This window comes from Psittacula echo, assembly GCF_963264785.1.
Source record: "Psittacula echo genome assembly, chromosome: 9".
In the NCBI taxonomy this organism is placed as follows: domain Eukaryota; kingdom Metazoa; phylum Chordata; class Aves; order Psittaciformes; family Psittacidae; genus Psittacula; species Psittacula echo.
In genome coordinates, this window is record NC_137745.1 from 1,736,781 (window position 1) to 1,751,973 (window position 15,193).

Below are 15,193 nucleotides of genomic sequence, written 5' to 3' on the forward strand. Positions count from 1 at the left end.
AGCCTAGTGAAGAATTTTTGCATATCTGAATTGTGCCTCATGCCTCAGGCAGCAAGTTGCTCTGCAGTTGGTAAGAGACTTAAGGAAAGATAGCGGCACAATGCAGACCTTTGTGTTTTCCGAAGCTCTTGTAATAACTTTGATGCTGTTTTAAACACTGCCTTGGAAAGGGCAAGAGGAAATCTCAAAAGCTGCATAATGACTCTTTGTGAAACACAACCGAATGCCACTTCAAGGAATGAGATAAATAAAGCAGCAGATCAGCAGCACAGAAATACAGGTTGTTGTCATGCCTGATTGAAAGTGTAAGACTTGTTAATGACTCCAGTCTCCACTCCTGATGTTTTCATCCATTTTGCATCCATACTTATGTGAGGAGTGTAATTTCACTTTCTGTTTAAGCATTGTGGGTTATCACAAGTGCTGGAAGCAATTGCCCAGTGGTGGCTGGGCTGACAAATCACACGGGACCTCTCCTTGTCTTGGACCAGGTTAATCAACAGGCAGCTCAGCTCCTAACCCTTCAGCACATTAGCTAAGATTTATGGATATGCTCATAGAGCTTCAGAGGCTGAGATCCAGAAACAGTGAAGTGACGTAAAGTGAGCATGGAGGCTGTGACAAGGGCCAGTACAAATGCCTTGAAAAATACTGGTTTGCTTCTTAACAGCCTGCTGTACTGCTCTAGTAAAAAACCAACCTCCTCTGCACCTGCCTCCTCGGCTGAGGATGCTTTCTAAGCCTGCTGGGCAAGTGCTTATGTGAAAGATGCTCCATGGCTGGTGCCAGCCAAGGTTTCCAGCCTGACGTAGGCACCTGAGAGATGTCTGCCTCTGCATGGGCACGGTGGCTGCCTCTCGCTGCTCTGGGGCAGCACTGACCCCTGCACTGACTAGGTTTCAGCTTTCCACATACCCTGGAATCACTGCTGGGTGTGTTTTCAAGGGAAGTCAGGCTTCCCCGCCAGCCTGGCTGGGAGGGACAGACCTAAGGAGGACAGAGCATGCCAGCGATGCAGCATGGCGAGATGCTGTGCCTCCAGAGCCCTGCTTCCCCAAACAGGGGATGGAGAGGCTGTCAGACAAGCAAAAGCCTGTTATTTTTGGGTAGACCCAGAGTAGCTGATTTCCCTTGGTAAACAGAGCAATAGAGCTTCAGTAGGTCCCTCTGCTCTCCAGTTACTTTCCACTTGCAGTCTGTGCCCCACTGCTCTACCGCTTAGCACTAAGCACCGAGGCGAGACCATCCTCCATCCCCACATCTCCTCTACTTCTCACCTCTGTGCATCACCTCAGCAGTACCACGAGAAACCCGTCTTATAGAGACCAAAACTAAAACACAGTATAAGAAATACTTGGTCTGAAAACTAAGGAAGTCTTACGCTAAACTAAACCAATGGTCAAACTGACAAACCACCGTCCCGGCTGGCACCCCCTCCAAAGCTGCCTGTACCCAACTCCCACAGTGCAAAGTGGCACTTGTTTTCATGGGAGCCCTCAGTGCCACAGTGCAGCACATTTCAAAAATCCCATGTATAAGGGATGGAGAAGTGACTCTTTCCTAAAGAAACAATGGGTTCCTGATTTATATAAATAAGCAGATGAACACTTATTAAAAGGCTGCACTTATTAATCTGAGTGTTAGTAGTTTTGCCTGATTAATAATTAAAGCAAATCATTCCTGTTTAATTGTTTTAGCACAGAGTTTTGTTTAATGTTCTATTTAATGTTTTTAAAGCAAGACAAGAGACTACATACTTCTCAGGAGAAAGGACATCAAAGGGTGACGTTTGTGTGTTTAAAAAGCAGTTGTTTTCAGCATCTTATTTTTATTCTTGCTTCTGGCAAAACAAATAACAAGCCAGGCCAAAGCCCAGTCACTTTTTCAACTCCACTTAAGCTGAGGAACTGGTTTCAAGTGAGTCCTGCTGACCTTGCCTGAAAATCTTTCATGTACGACAACAGATTTATAAGCACAAAGCAGCAGAGTCACAGCTCCCTGTGGCCTTTCACTTGCTCCAAGCACTGACAAGAAGCAGTTTTATTTTAAACGAGCTGGGCCATAGAAACATCTTTCTGAATTTCTAAACCATGAGCATGCAACGAGCCGCTGCCAGCGAGCGGGATGCTCACTGCACTGATTACGCTTCATGCACAACAGCCTGCGCTCGCTTCAATGTTAGTTAATGGTAAGAGCTGGGATTGTTCCATTTGCTGTTTGTTTATTTGCACCTCTCGTAGCCATAAGGATAAATTATTCTCCTTCTTATAAATATTTATTGCTATTGAAAATTAATTTTACTGTCATGCAATAGGTCTAGATCATTTGAGCTATCTTGAGGAGAGAACCTGGCCCACCCTCTTGTACTGCTCTTTAAAAGCAATTTGCCTTTGCAAACACAACTGAAATCAACCTCATACTTTTTTAATTTGTTTGTTGGTTTTTGGGTTTTTTTTCCACAAAACAGAACAATTCTACTCACAAAAAGAAATGAACAGTTCAGGTTTCAAGGACTTTCAAACTAGGACTCCGGGATACAACAGAAACGAGAACAGGGGCTTGCAGAGCTCCACCATCCCTTCTGAAGAGATGAGCACTTGAGCTGAGCCTTTGCCTCATTACACGTCAGCACAGGTTAGAAACGAGAGACAAACATGACTTCTGTCCCACCAGATTGTTTGTTACACATTAACAAAAGAATAGGAAAAAAAGGATACTTAAAAACCCAGTCCTCCCATCAGGGCATAAAACAGAAGATGTGAAAACCAAAAATGAACGTTAGTTTAGTTATACATGGGCTTGTTAGGTGTGGTAGATTGATGGCCAAATCACCAACATTAGTTTTTCACCCACTTCTTTTGGAAAACAAGAAACTTTCACTCGACAAAGGTTAGATTCTCCTCTAAAACTGACTCCTAAGAAGATACTACATTTCTACATGGTATTTCTAACCTGCACTCTATTCTAAGGAAGGAGGAAAAGAAGATTATATAGACAGCACAAATTAACTCCTTAAGTATTAATGCATCTCCATTTTCAGCCTGAAGGAGTACATGTCTTAAGGAGCTATGAGAAAAGAAAACAAAATCAATATAACTCAACAGTCCTAGCAATTTATAATGCATATACAATTGTTCACCTGCATCCTTTTGATTCTCTATATGAAAGAGAGAAAGCAACAAGGAGAGAAAAGAGAGAAACAAGAACAGAATGCAGGATTAATGAGCAAGTGGACCGCACAGCCCCCCAGTTATGCGTGATATATGACATTTGAAAAGAAGAAAAGTCGCCCCGTCTCACCCCCCGCCCTCCCCAAAGCCTGGGGTTACCAAAAGAAGCTCCTTTCACGGAGGTGAAAGAAAACGCTGCACAAATAGAAAACCAGAGAGGGCAAGCTCTGAGGACACAGAGGGGATCTCCAAGTGACAGCGGCCTGGGACGTCCCATCCAGAGCTCAGTGTAAAGGAGTAAGTAAAAAAGGAGAGCAAGTAAAGTGCATCCTTCCGCTCGAGAGCTAACAGACAGGAGACATGTAAGATCTGATGTACAGAGAAAGGACAGCCTTATACAATCTTATACATAGGATTCTGTAAAGATCTTATACGCAGGCAAAGGGATGGCTTTTTCCAAGTGTCCTTTATCTGACCTCTAGCTCACTTCTCCCCCATGTAGCTGCTACCTTTTGATTGTGTACCAGTGACAAGCACTTCACAAATTGGGGTTACACAGAAGCAAAGTAAAAATGCATTCAGGTCACGGACATAAAGAAGAACTGAAAAAACTTACAGACAATCTGAGTTTATCACAAACAGATGGGTTAATTGTCTAACCTGGTTTAGGCTGATAAAAAGTGACTGGACTTCTCACACTGGGTTTTCACAGACAGAAGCAACAGACAAGCCAATGCTAAAAGACTTGAAGCAAGGAGAGTGAGTTGGTTTGGATCTGGACTTTCTTGAGGAAATGAGAACAGAAAGAGCGAGGACAGCATGGAGAGGAGGGTGGTAGGTACTCACGAATGGTTAAATCCATCACTTGAGAGGCCAAGCAGAAGACAGGATGCTCATACATTTCTCTCTTTTTCCCTATAAAAGAGGATTTGGGCATGCAAGAGGCTTAGGTCAGAGGTAAAGAGGTTACAGGCTATAGGTCAGAGGAAAACTTTACATCAGGTTAAAAGGAAAATAGCCGTAGAGTATTTTGGGATACACACAGGATAAAAGGGAGGCAAAAAAAAAAATAATTAAAAAAAATTAAAAAAAAAGGAGGCTTAAAATTGGAGATCTACTGGATTAACCATTCAGCATGCCCATGAGTCACAAAAGAGGCTGTGACCATGACTGTAGAGGTTTGCTCTTAACTGCTTGCAAGAATATAATGATCAAAACGTCATGAATAGAGGGAAATAGAATTTCATTGGTTTAAGGCTCCGAGATACTAAGGATTTCAGCCTTCAGTATCTAAGGCTTTCACAGGTATTTCTTCATAAGCATAGCCTCAAGCACTGCTGCCACCGATTTGGTTCTGCACCCCTGACAAAACTCTCTTAAATGCGTGGCTACTCGAATGTCAGCTTTCAAAAGCAAGATTTCAAAGCCACATAAGGTGCGCAGGAACACATCTCACCAAGGAAAACTTGCGATTTGCTCTTCTAAGGAAGTATTTGGACATGTTGTGGACTATGCTCATGAGAGAAAACCTGATGCATGCAGCTGGCGGATGTTGGGTTGTTCGAATTAACAATCCCAGCATGCTTGGAAATTGGTGTTACAACCACTTTTATAGAGGCAGTATCAAAAAGTGGCTGTGGCCAATCACGGATAAAGTAGGAGAAAAGCAGAAGAGAGCAGGTAGTGTGGAATGAACTATTTCCCCGAAAAGGCAGCTGGAAAAAAATAGGTTTGTTGCTTCAAAGTATTCCCAGACCTAAAAGTCACAGTGCAAAAAGAGGGCAGGTAATTAACACAACCAAGAAGAATTGAGGCACAAAAGGAAAAGTACACACTAGCTGTTCTACTTTGGAAATGAATGCATTTTTACTTACAGATCATAAAGTTTGTTTTTGCATAGATTTATCTGAAAGAAGAGAGCAAATCTTACCAACGAGTTAGTGATATTTACACAGAGAACCTAAGGGAGCCAGCCCTGCTTAGAAGCATCCATCAAACAGAAAAGCTGCTTTTGATTCTCAGTCCTTCTCCAGCCTTGTCAAGTATATTTAAACATCGCATTTTACAGAATGCACCAATTAAAATATCCTGTGAAGTTGAGTATTTCAATAAATTGCCTGATAATACAGTGCTTATGAAACCTTCGTTCCTTCTCTATTTTTGTCACTCATTACCAAGTCAAGAGTTGATAAACATCCTTTTAGTGCCCAATTCTTAAGTGTTTCTCACTGGATGCATAACAATGAATTCATTACCACTGGTACACAATTTGCATCAACAGACAGGAAAAAAAAAATGGAAAAAGAGAGGACATGTCATGTACAGAACCTGGACAATTTGTCATATAACAACCCAATTTTTCATGTAAGCAAGAACAATGAAGAAATCAGAGGGAGTTTTGGGTGGGATTTTTTCTCCTCTCAATATTGTCCTAGAGGCATACGACAATAATCTCAGGTGTGGGAAAGCTTCACATCACACATAACAGAAACCCAAAGTCTGGAGCAGAACATACCATTCATCTGGAACATACAGGTTTAAGCAATTGGGAACTCGGATAAAGTTGGGTAGGAGTTTCAAGTTAGGAACAGCAGCCAACAAGGTACCAACATAAACTGATTAACATGTAAAGAACGACTGGATTGTAGAGCTTCAGCTAACACGTATCTTCCAGCAAGCTTTAAAATGTCTTTTTGATGGCTACATGTGTCTCTGGTCACTGGTTATTATTCTCCCATAACTTAAAAGGTCAATAATATCAGCTCTGCCAGATTTAGAGTGACAAGAAAGAAATCTGATGTGAGTATGGGATCACTGATCAACGACTGCTATGCAAACTGCAATGAGAAGGAAACACTCCCAGAAAAAAGACATTTTAAATTGGCTACGAATGATTAAGCATAGATTAAACAGTTTTTCAGCTTCTTATTTTTCACTTGTTTCCTGAACTCCACTGTCACAAGCAATTAGCTGCACTACACCTTCCGCTGCAAAGATGACATCCCAAGTATTTCTCAATTTGCTTTTTAAAACCACGACATGAGTCTGAATCCTACACCACTGGCCGAATGCACTAACGATCACATACACACAAAAAGCTACAGCTCCTTTTAACTGTTTCCTCCCTCTTTTCTATAAAAAGAAACGTTTTGCATAGCTTCCATTCCTAACTGCTTCCGAAGCCAACACCACAAAAAAAAAAGATTCAGAATCACATCAGTTTTATTGACAAGTGAATAAATAGCAAATGAGCTTCTTTTAAATAGCTCCCAGCCACAGTTGCCTCCTAGAAACATAACAAAATTGTAATTTCACAAAGAAAGAGCCTTACCTTCAATTTTGGCATACTCTGATAGTCGAGTATAATTGACTAGAGCTGCTTGCTCCAAGCATTTACGGATGACTGTTTTTACCTCCTCTTGAGGGACCGGAGTAACTATGTCTTTCATCAGAACCTTGACACAAGAAAATCTGATTTGTTGTGGCATCGGGCACACAGAATTGCTTTTCTCCAAGCCCAGCACACACATCCATTCCTGCTCAAGTGCTGTGTGGCTCTTGGGGTACATGTACCATATGCAGGATCCACTAACAAGGTCACCTTGGCCAGCTCGAGATGTGGGACCTATGCCTGCTGTGTTATTCCCCTTCTATATCTATACCCTACGGCATGCCCTGAAATCTGTGCTTCTGATTTTTTTTAGGGCATGCCATTAAGATCCATCGCAACTTTCCCAGTACCAGGCAATGTCATGTCATTCTCTGGCTCTGCTGATTGACTTGGTTTTAAGCCTGGGCTTGGCCAAACTGAGTGTTAGCAGAGGTGAGAAGGATGCCGGAGCAGCAGGAAGGCTGAAATAGGGATGGGGAGAATGATGGTGAGCAGGTTTCAGACATCTGGGGGATACAAGTCTGCCTTGAGACGGGTATTTCACCAGACAGCAGCCAGGCGTTGCTTACAAGGTTCTGTGGCAGAGATGCTTGCCAGCAACATCCTCCACCCTTACCTATGAGCAGACACAGGCTGTGACGCCTTCAGTGGCCAGGCTACACCTGCCTCTGAGCTGAAGCAGGAGAGAGAACAACCCCACCTAAATCCCACATTTCAACATTAAATATCATTATTCAATACTATCATTAATTACATGCCCTATGCAAAATCAACAGTTCCTCAAGCTCTAGATGGAAATATACATGAATACAGGCAGTTTTAACCACTCTCTTATGCTTACCCGTTCCAGCAGCGATAAAGTAGCTTTTAGTGCACCTTCTGGACGGCCAAATGGAAAGCAGTACCTAGAAAAAACACATGATGTTAACATCGCTGCATATGAATAAGCCTTTCCAGAGCTATAAAGATGCTTTCCTGAATATGCCCAAGCAATTTTATAGTTCCTCTGCCTGGAATGAGCAGTCTTTCTACAGGGTGGCTTTCCAAAAGGGTTTGATGGTGTGGACAATAAGGCAGCAATAATAATAATAATTAATAAGCTGATTGCTCTAGCAACTTATTAAATCTGGGTGGCACCTGGGGGGTTTTTAGATTTCCCAGGAGGGAGTTAAATATCATCTTATTGTAAAAGTGAAAAAAATCCCCAAGCCAAAGCCCCTCTGGCAAGGTACATTTCCTTCCAGCCAGAGACCCGGTGATGCACCAGGCTGTAGGTAACTGCCTGAACCAGGCACCATCCCAGCGAGAGGCAGCTCCCAGGGGCTCCCACCGGGACTCTGCACGTGAATGTACATCACACGCCTGTGTGCAAATGTGCCCAACCTGGCTGGGGTGCTGGGGGCAATTCACCCTGTTTTGTGGGAGCAGAACCCATCCCTGCGGAAAGCCCTGCCCATCTGAATACTAGCGAGAAGGGAATATAAACGAGTAGTAACTGAGCAGAGAACAGAGAAATAAGAGGATAAGGGATATTTCTTGCTGTTGTTCAATTTTAGAAAAAATCCAAGCATTACCATGCCTAAGGGAGCAAGATGGTTTGAAATACCCTGTGAAGGTTATATATTTGAAATCACTGTCCATCACAAACACACTAGAGTGCAAGCTTCACTGCCCTGCGTAGGTCTGTGTCACGTATGCATTCAAAACCTGCCTTTTGGCTTTGCTGCTTATAGGAGGGAGCTGGGAGGAAATCAGTCCTCTCGCATTCAGCCTGGGCTCTCTGCCTTTACCTAAAATGCGTGATCTGATTCTCCAGAAGCAAACGGAGCCGCTCCTTGATCTCTTCGAAACGCTCTTTCTCATCCACGGTCACAGTTCCTATCCCGTCAGGCCTGGAGGAGAAATGCCATGAATGACTCAGACTCCACACCGTGCCACCCTGGTAACTCATCCCTGCAGCACATAGCACACTGCCCTTTGGGAAAGGGATGTCACCAAATATGAGACGTGGGACAGAGGACGTGCCACACCAAGACACGGAGGGTTGCAGCAGTATCCAAACCAACCAAATAAATAAATACCTTCTCTCAGAGACATAATCTAGATGCGAATTCCTCCCCTCCCTTATTTTTGCTGTGATAGGGAAGTCAGAAAACACAGAATCCCCCCTAAATACATCTATATGACAATGAACTCACTGAAGGATAGAGCCCATTGCTGGCAAAACAGGGACTGAATTTCTGCACAAAAAATCAGCTGCCAATTTAACACAATTCACAGTAAAGAAGAATTACTGACAACAGGCATATATACAAACAGAATATGAAATTCTGTACTCCTTCATAACTGCTGAATCACCCCACTATCGTGATTTTCTTGAAGTGAACCATCTCTGATATATGCCGCAATGTGCCTGGAGAGCGACATGCATTTTGTGTTTGAAAATGCAATGCCATTTTGGTCATTTAATTTCAACTTATAAAAAGTAACATATTGATATGATTCACCAAAGCTTTTCTCGGACTATTTACAACACTCTCGTATTTCAGGAGTGCACAGAGGTGCATTGTGACACACGGGTCCTGCTGGCTTGGGGTACTTCCCATCGTTCACAGAGCACAGTGTGAACCCTGCTGAAGCTCTCTCCCGGGGCTGGATGATGCAGTGGTCCCTGTGCTCTTCCACCCCATACCTCTGCTGATGCCAACCCATCTGAGAGCCGAAAGCAGCAATCCCCTCCTTCTCCCCCACACCCACATGGAGAAACACGCCGTGCAGCAGAATTCCAGACGAGAGGAGAGCGTGAGTCTAATCCATACACCAAAGGGATCGGCCGGGCAGACAATCAATGGCACCGCTTCCCATTGCCGGCAAGCAAAGTCTACGGATTTGTGTACCTCCTTGGGCAACTCTGCTGGCACAGGCACTCTTTAGGTAATGTAAGACATCTTAAAATTGAACAAATGTTCTTACTTAAAGGCCTCCTCCAGTGTTCAGCTTAAGCTGCATAAATCCGCAGTACTGGACTGGTTTGGCTATACAAAAGACTTGGCAAGGGATTACAAAGCCTCTAATGAACCTCCTGTCAGGGGTTAATTGGTTGGCTTTATTTTCCTCTTAAAGAATCAAAGACCCTAAACTTTAAGGGAAGGAAAAAAAAAAGCTATAAAAAAAATTAAAAGCTATAAAATCTGTATAACCACTTCTCCTTGACCCTGCATTTAGTTAGCTCTTGATATTATAAATACAAACTCTGGTGTTCCAACACAGGTGAATAAACCATTAAAACCTTTTGGAAAGGATCTTGCAAACTGTACACGATATTTACTGCAGAATTTTAAAGCTAAATAAGCATTAAATAAAACTTGCAACATGGACACAGAAAAGGACTCGAATACCAGGGGATGTATTTAAATTTAAAGAACATTTCATCAGAAATCTTGACTTGATTATTTGCCAAATTCAGTTGTGTATTGAAGAAAAAAAATAGGAAAAAAAGATTTAGGCTGAAACTTGGATAAAATGTCTCATCTGGGGAACACATTTCATAAACAGTTTTGGAAGTATGGATCTGGTCTCATTAGTACCTAATTAGGATTAGTTATTTTGAAGAAATGAGCAAGCCACAAGAAAACCAAATTAGATAGCGCGCAAAAATTAATGTCTGAACATACTTAATATATTTTTATTCCAAAGTTCCATAAAATATTTAATATTCAGGCAGAGACGTTCATGCCTCTTGCGATGCTGTGCACCTCACAGTGCCTGGTTTGCTCCCAAGCAGAAAAGCAGATAAGTCAAGGCAGACCACAATAAATGCCATACGTTAAGGAGCAGGGTTGAAGCCCCTATTTGACTTTTGGCACTTGGTTCTCCCCCGGTACCCATAGCAGCTCACAGAGTGTCACTAGGTTAATTGTATCAGCACTGACAAATGGGGTAGGAGAAGCCGTCTGCCCTGGCAGTGATTTACCGATGGACTGGAAATGGTCTGAAAGTTATGTTACCCTTTGCTGGGTCAATAACCTCAACTGGAGAGATTTAATGGCAGGATCTGACAGCTTGGGTTGGGGGGCAGCCTTTTCACATGAATCACAGTTTCTAACTGAATTCAAATGGCTTCGATTTTGCCAGAAATGGTTATTTAGTGCTCACCACATAACAACTGATGGTGGACACCCAAACGGGCTGATGTGACAGCATCAGTTGTGTCCTGGTTGGGCAGTGGTGGCTCTGGAAGTATCACTTTGGAAGCACTGCTCCACACAAAGACAAAAGGTGGGCTCTGGAGAGGGAACCTCTGGCCAATGTGGCTCTCACTCAAATCTCACATGCCCCAAGGGATGCCAGCCCAACCACTGCGGCGCATGTAGACCATGAAGGCTCAACGACCTGGTCTTTGACTTTCTTGGGGCCAGGAGGACATCAAACCCAGTGGCCCCGGCCACCATTCTCTCCACGCAGGGCTTACCACACGGTATAAACTCACACTGCCCTCGTGTATGATGCTACTGCAAACTTGACACAATCTACAGGTCAGCTGTAGCCATTTTTGGAGCAGCACGGATGTCTGGAAGGGCCTGCCAACCGAGAGCCATCACCATGGCAAGGACTCCCTTTCTCACCCAGCTGTGGACTATATCGCATCTGACATGATGAGCATCTCTTGAATCTACCTTTCAAATTTTCGGCAAACCATTTTCTCACTGTCCTTCACAAAGTTGACATTTTCGGCAGCATGATAGGAAAGATGTCATGTCGGCTGCTTTTCAAGTTGTTGTCACAGTGGTTAGCACCAGTTCTGTCATCTTTGCTTTCCTCACAATCCCCCATCTTGAGCCATGTCACAAATAATAATACTTCCAATGTTTTTGTCAAATTTCAAATACTATAACCCAGCTGCACATCTTCGGATTTACTAGTTATGTTAATCTTTGTTGCTCATCTTCCCAGAAGCTGAAGCATTAGGAACTCATTAATTAGTGACAAATGCAGGATATACATAGAACTGGAAAAACACTACCCAAAGCCTTGCACTTAATTTATTAGCTTGATAATTTCAAAAGCTAATTAAATATTCAAGTCAAATATACTTTGAAAATGTAATCTTTTTGAGGGAACATATTTATTTTCCCTTTTGCAAGAACACAAAGGGTAGATAGCTTAGCATCACTATAATTTAAGATTCACTTCTGTGCTCTAGACAATTCCAGTACATAGCTGATGGAGCTGAAAAAAAATCCCCAGGAGAAGCTCAAGTTGCAACAGCTTGTTCCGATGCTTATCGGAAATTTTGTTTTCAGCAAAGGTCTCCAGCTCAACTTTGATATTTGCTATTTGATCTCATGGACAGAAGCACCGACTCCTCCAGCGAGCAGCCTTTCTGCAGCAAGGCTAGCTAAAGTGCAGCTGCAGAAAATGGATGTTCTCACATGCAACCCATAACCACGACGTTATTACACTGATGGGGAATGAGAGGAGAGCAAAAGGGTGGAAAACAAAGCTCTGTATGTACATGGTATATACAGCTGCACGAGGGACAAAATGGGTTTGGGTCTACGAGTTCAGGTCAACAAACACCACGAATGTCTCCATCTGCATGGCGACGTAATATCCTCTGATTCTCTATAGCTCCTGCTTACTGAGGTGTATGGCAGAAGTTGTGGGCAGAGAGGGAAGCAGAAGGGCAAAGAAGGCAAGAAAAATAAATAAGGAGATTTTTAATTATAAGTAAACAAGTTTCAGATCACTCCTTCTGCTGCAGATTCACTGTGTTGGCTCTAAACTAGCAAATTCCCACTGTAAATATTTCACATGAAAAGTTTTAAATGCCACTTTCCTAATCCCCCCTTGTTTTTAAGTTTGAAGCCATGAAAACAACGACATCAACAAAGCAGGTGGTGAAATTAAAAAAAGGGTTGCAATTTAAACAGCAAAAAATGATAGTCCTTGTTTAGCTTGGATGGGTTGTGCAAATTCTGGGGTTAATTATAAATTATAATTAGGACCTGTGCTCCTAAGGCCACTGCTTTATTCTACAAGCCCCGCCTCCCCCCATGCCCTTTTCTAATTATACCCACTGCCCCCAGGGATAGTTATGCTGCTAAAACAAATATATCAAAATGATTTTTTTCTTAACAAAGACTACTTCATACGGAATGTATGAAGCAATAGCACATGCATTTGTATGAAATTATAAATCTACGGTATAGCTCCAGTGGGTTAATCTCTTTGACATAAGCCTGTATGAAACACTATGGCGGCTCATAAACGAAAAGACATATCATCTTTTACACCTTTTATGTTTAACTTGTCTACACTTTTTTTTTTCACTAGGGAAAATATTGCTTACACGTAGCAAACAGATCTTTGCACGCACTGTGAGCCCTGGCATGCAGAGCCAAGGGAAAAAAAACAATGTCAAAAACTGATGCAAATAATTTGATTTTTTAAGTAACAACTCAAATATAAAACACGTGCTGCCTTCAGCTCCCTTGCTGCTTGCCAGGTGCAGCACATATGAGCTATACAGTAAACATCGATGATTAGTGCCTTGGACGGCATGTGTCAGGATAGGCTTTCAAAGGAGCCCTCGCAGGAAGACTCGCCTGCGCGAAGTCCCACCGCTCACACGGGGACTGGCTCTGGGGATGTAGGCAGGATCACAGCTGCCTGCCTGCTGCCTCCTGCATCTCCCCCCAGTAAATCTGATCTCAAAGAGCCCACTTGTTTAGACCTCTTGGAAAAAAGAAAGCTTATTCAGCAAAACATTGATTTTCCCCAACTCCCCTTCTTATGGGAGTTCACACAGTGCGGGAAATGTGGGTTGAAAGCCCTTTGTTGAGCCTGGCTCTCCACCCGCTCGAGACGCTGCAGAGCAAGGGAGCCATTTCATCCCCCCAACTCCTGTCTTCATGTTGCTTGGGCTCTCCTCCACGCTGCAGCACGGAGCCAAGTCACGGCTCATCGCTTCTCATGTGCGATCTACACCCCTGACGTACTGCGGCTGAACCGGATGGTTCCTGAGCACTGCCATCCTACACCCATTGTAATGAATCACGTCAGCCGGCTGCACTGAGCTGGTGATCTGCTGGTGGCTGGCAACCCACTTCCCTTCAGCACAGACACTGGATCCTATCCGACAGACAGCCGTAACGCATGCCGTGTCACCACGGACTTACCATGGGGCTGGTTGGGACATGGAGCCAGCACCTGACGAGAGGTTACAGCATCATGCCCTGCCACATTTCAACCTTTCCTACTGCAGCCAGGGCTGCGCATCAGAACGAGATGTGGAAACTAAACACGAACTACTGGGGAAGTATATAAAGATACTGTGATAAAGCATTCATATATTTACTACTTCTTCTAAGGGACCAAAAATGTCCTGTTTTGGTTTTTTTTTAACTAGCTGTACGGAAATATCTTAGAATCTTATGACAGAACAGTTTTGGTTGGAAGGGACCTTAAAGATCATCTAGTTCCAACCCCCAAATCTTGTTTTTACGTGAAACAGATATGTAATCAGTATACAATGGAAAAAATTACATATATGCTACACAGAGTTTTCAATTCCTCAGGGTTTATGACAATAAGATTATTTCTGCTGGCTTATAGTAGTAAAAAAGTAATGGTAATGCTAGCTAATGAAAGAGCTACTTCTTAAAAACAGGTCTGATGCTGTAAAATACAGCCTGAGCAAGTCATCAATGTACCAAATTAACTAGAATTATAGAATGGTTTGGGTTGGAAGGGCCTTTTAAGATCATCCACTTCCAACCCCCTGCCATCGGCAGGGACACCTTCCGCTAGCCCAGGTTGCTCAAAGCCCCATAATTAGACAGTCACTAATTATTAATTAGTAGAGGGTGTTGTAGCCGCTTGGACCTTGGGTAAATAGTCAGTGAACAACTTGCAGAAAATGCTGGTGTTCAGTCGTTATTAGACTGGAAGACATTCAGTCTGTCACCCTGATTTTGCTAAGTTCAATGTCTGCTAATACTTAGCATGCACACGATCAATATTTTAGCCTTATTTTAAAAATTGTGATTAAAAAGCACAGAAAGAATCTTTTCTGGTGCCAAATTTAAAAATGAAGTTACAATATGCTTAAGTCAAAAAAAGGCACAAGCAAAGCCAAAGTCACTCCTGAAATCCACTTCTTCGAAAGGGGCAGCGACCACTGCTCAAGGTTTCGGCACTAATTCAGGCGTGGGGAAGCCGAGCTAAACTTTCTGAACCACACTGCAGACAGGGAAGCAGCGAGGCTCCTCTAACATCACTTCTCTGCATGGCAAACACTGCTGGCAGTACTGTCATAGCCCTCCAATGTGAGGACAGCAACAAACATGAAAACAGAAGGCAGGGGAAAATCTCAGCGGTGACATAAAACCTTCATAATTCTCCCCCAATTCACAATGTCTTCTCAAAACCACCCCTGCTTCTTGCTTTTGCTAGTTTTTTGGAGGACTATCGATGAAGGAAAGCAACAGCCTCAGTACTGTAGTGGTGGTACCAAACGCAGGTATCAATAATCACTCAGCGCGTTGTTGGATGTATGAGTAACACTACGCCTTTCTTAACTGCCACGTAGGTAAACACATCGAAAATCACATCATCTTCCATAATGGCA

At 43.1% G+C, this 15,193-nt stretch overlaps 1 protein-coding gene across 8 annotated transcripts in view; it reads right to left on the minus strand.

Moving 5' to 3' along the window:
• The window catches only part of CADPS (calcium dependent secretion activator), a gene marked incomplete at its 5' end in the record, with an annotated part of 213,435 nt that overhangs the window by 62,681 nt on the left and 135,561 nt on the right, over positions 1–15,193 (minus strand). For 4 of the 8 annotated variants that reach the window (XM_080625195.1, XM_080625194.1, XM_080625193.1 and 1 more), the window contains 3 exons: positions 6,502–6,625; positions 7,403–7,466; positions 8,352–8,453. In XM_080625195.1, the coding sequence (XP_080481321.1) occupies positions 6,502–6,625; positions 7,403–7,466; positions 8,352–8,453 (290 nt within the window). Of the gene's footprint in view, positions 1–3,139; positions 3,158–4,012; positions 4,086–6,485; positions 6,626–7,402; positions 7,467–8,351; positions 8,454–15,193 lie in introns of all 8 variants that reach the window. The other 4 variants (XM_080625189.1, XM_080625191.1, XM_080625188.1 and 1 more) reach the window with 4 other exon arrangements.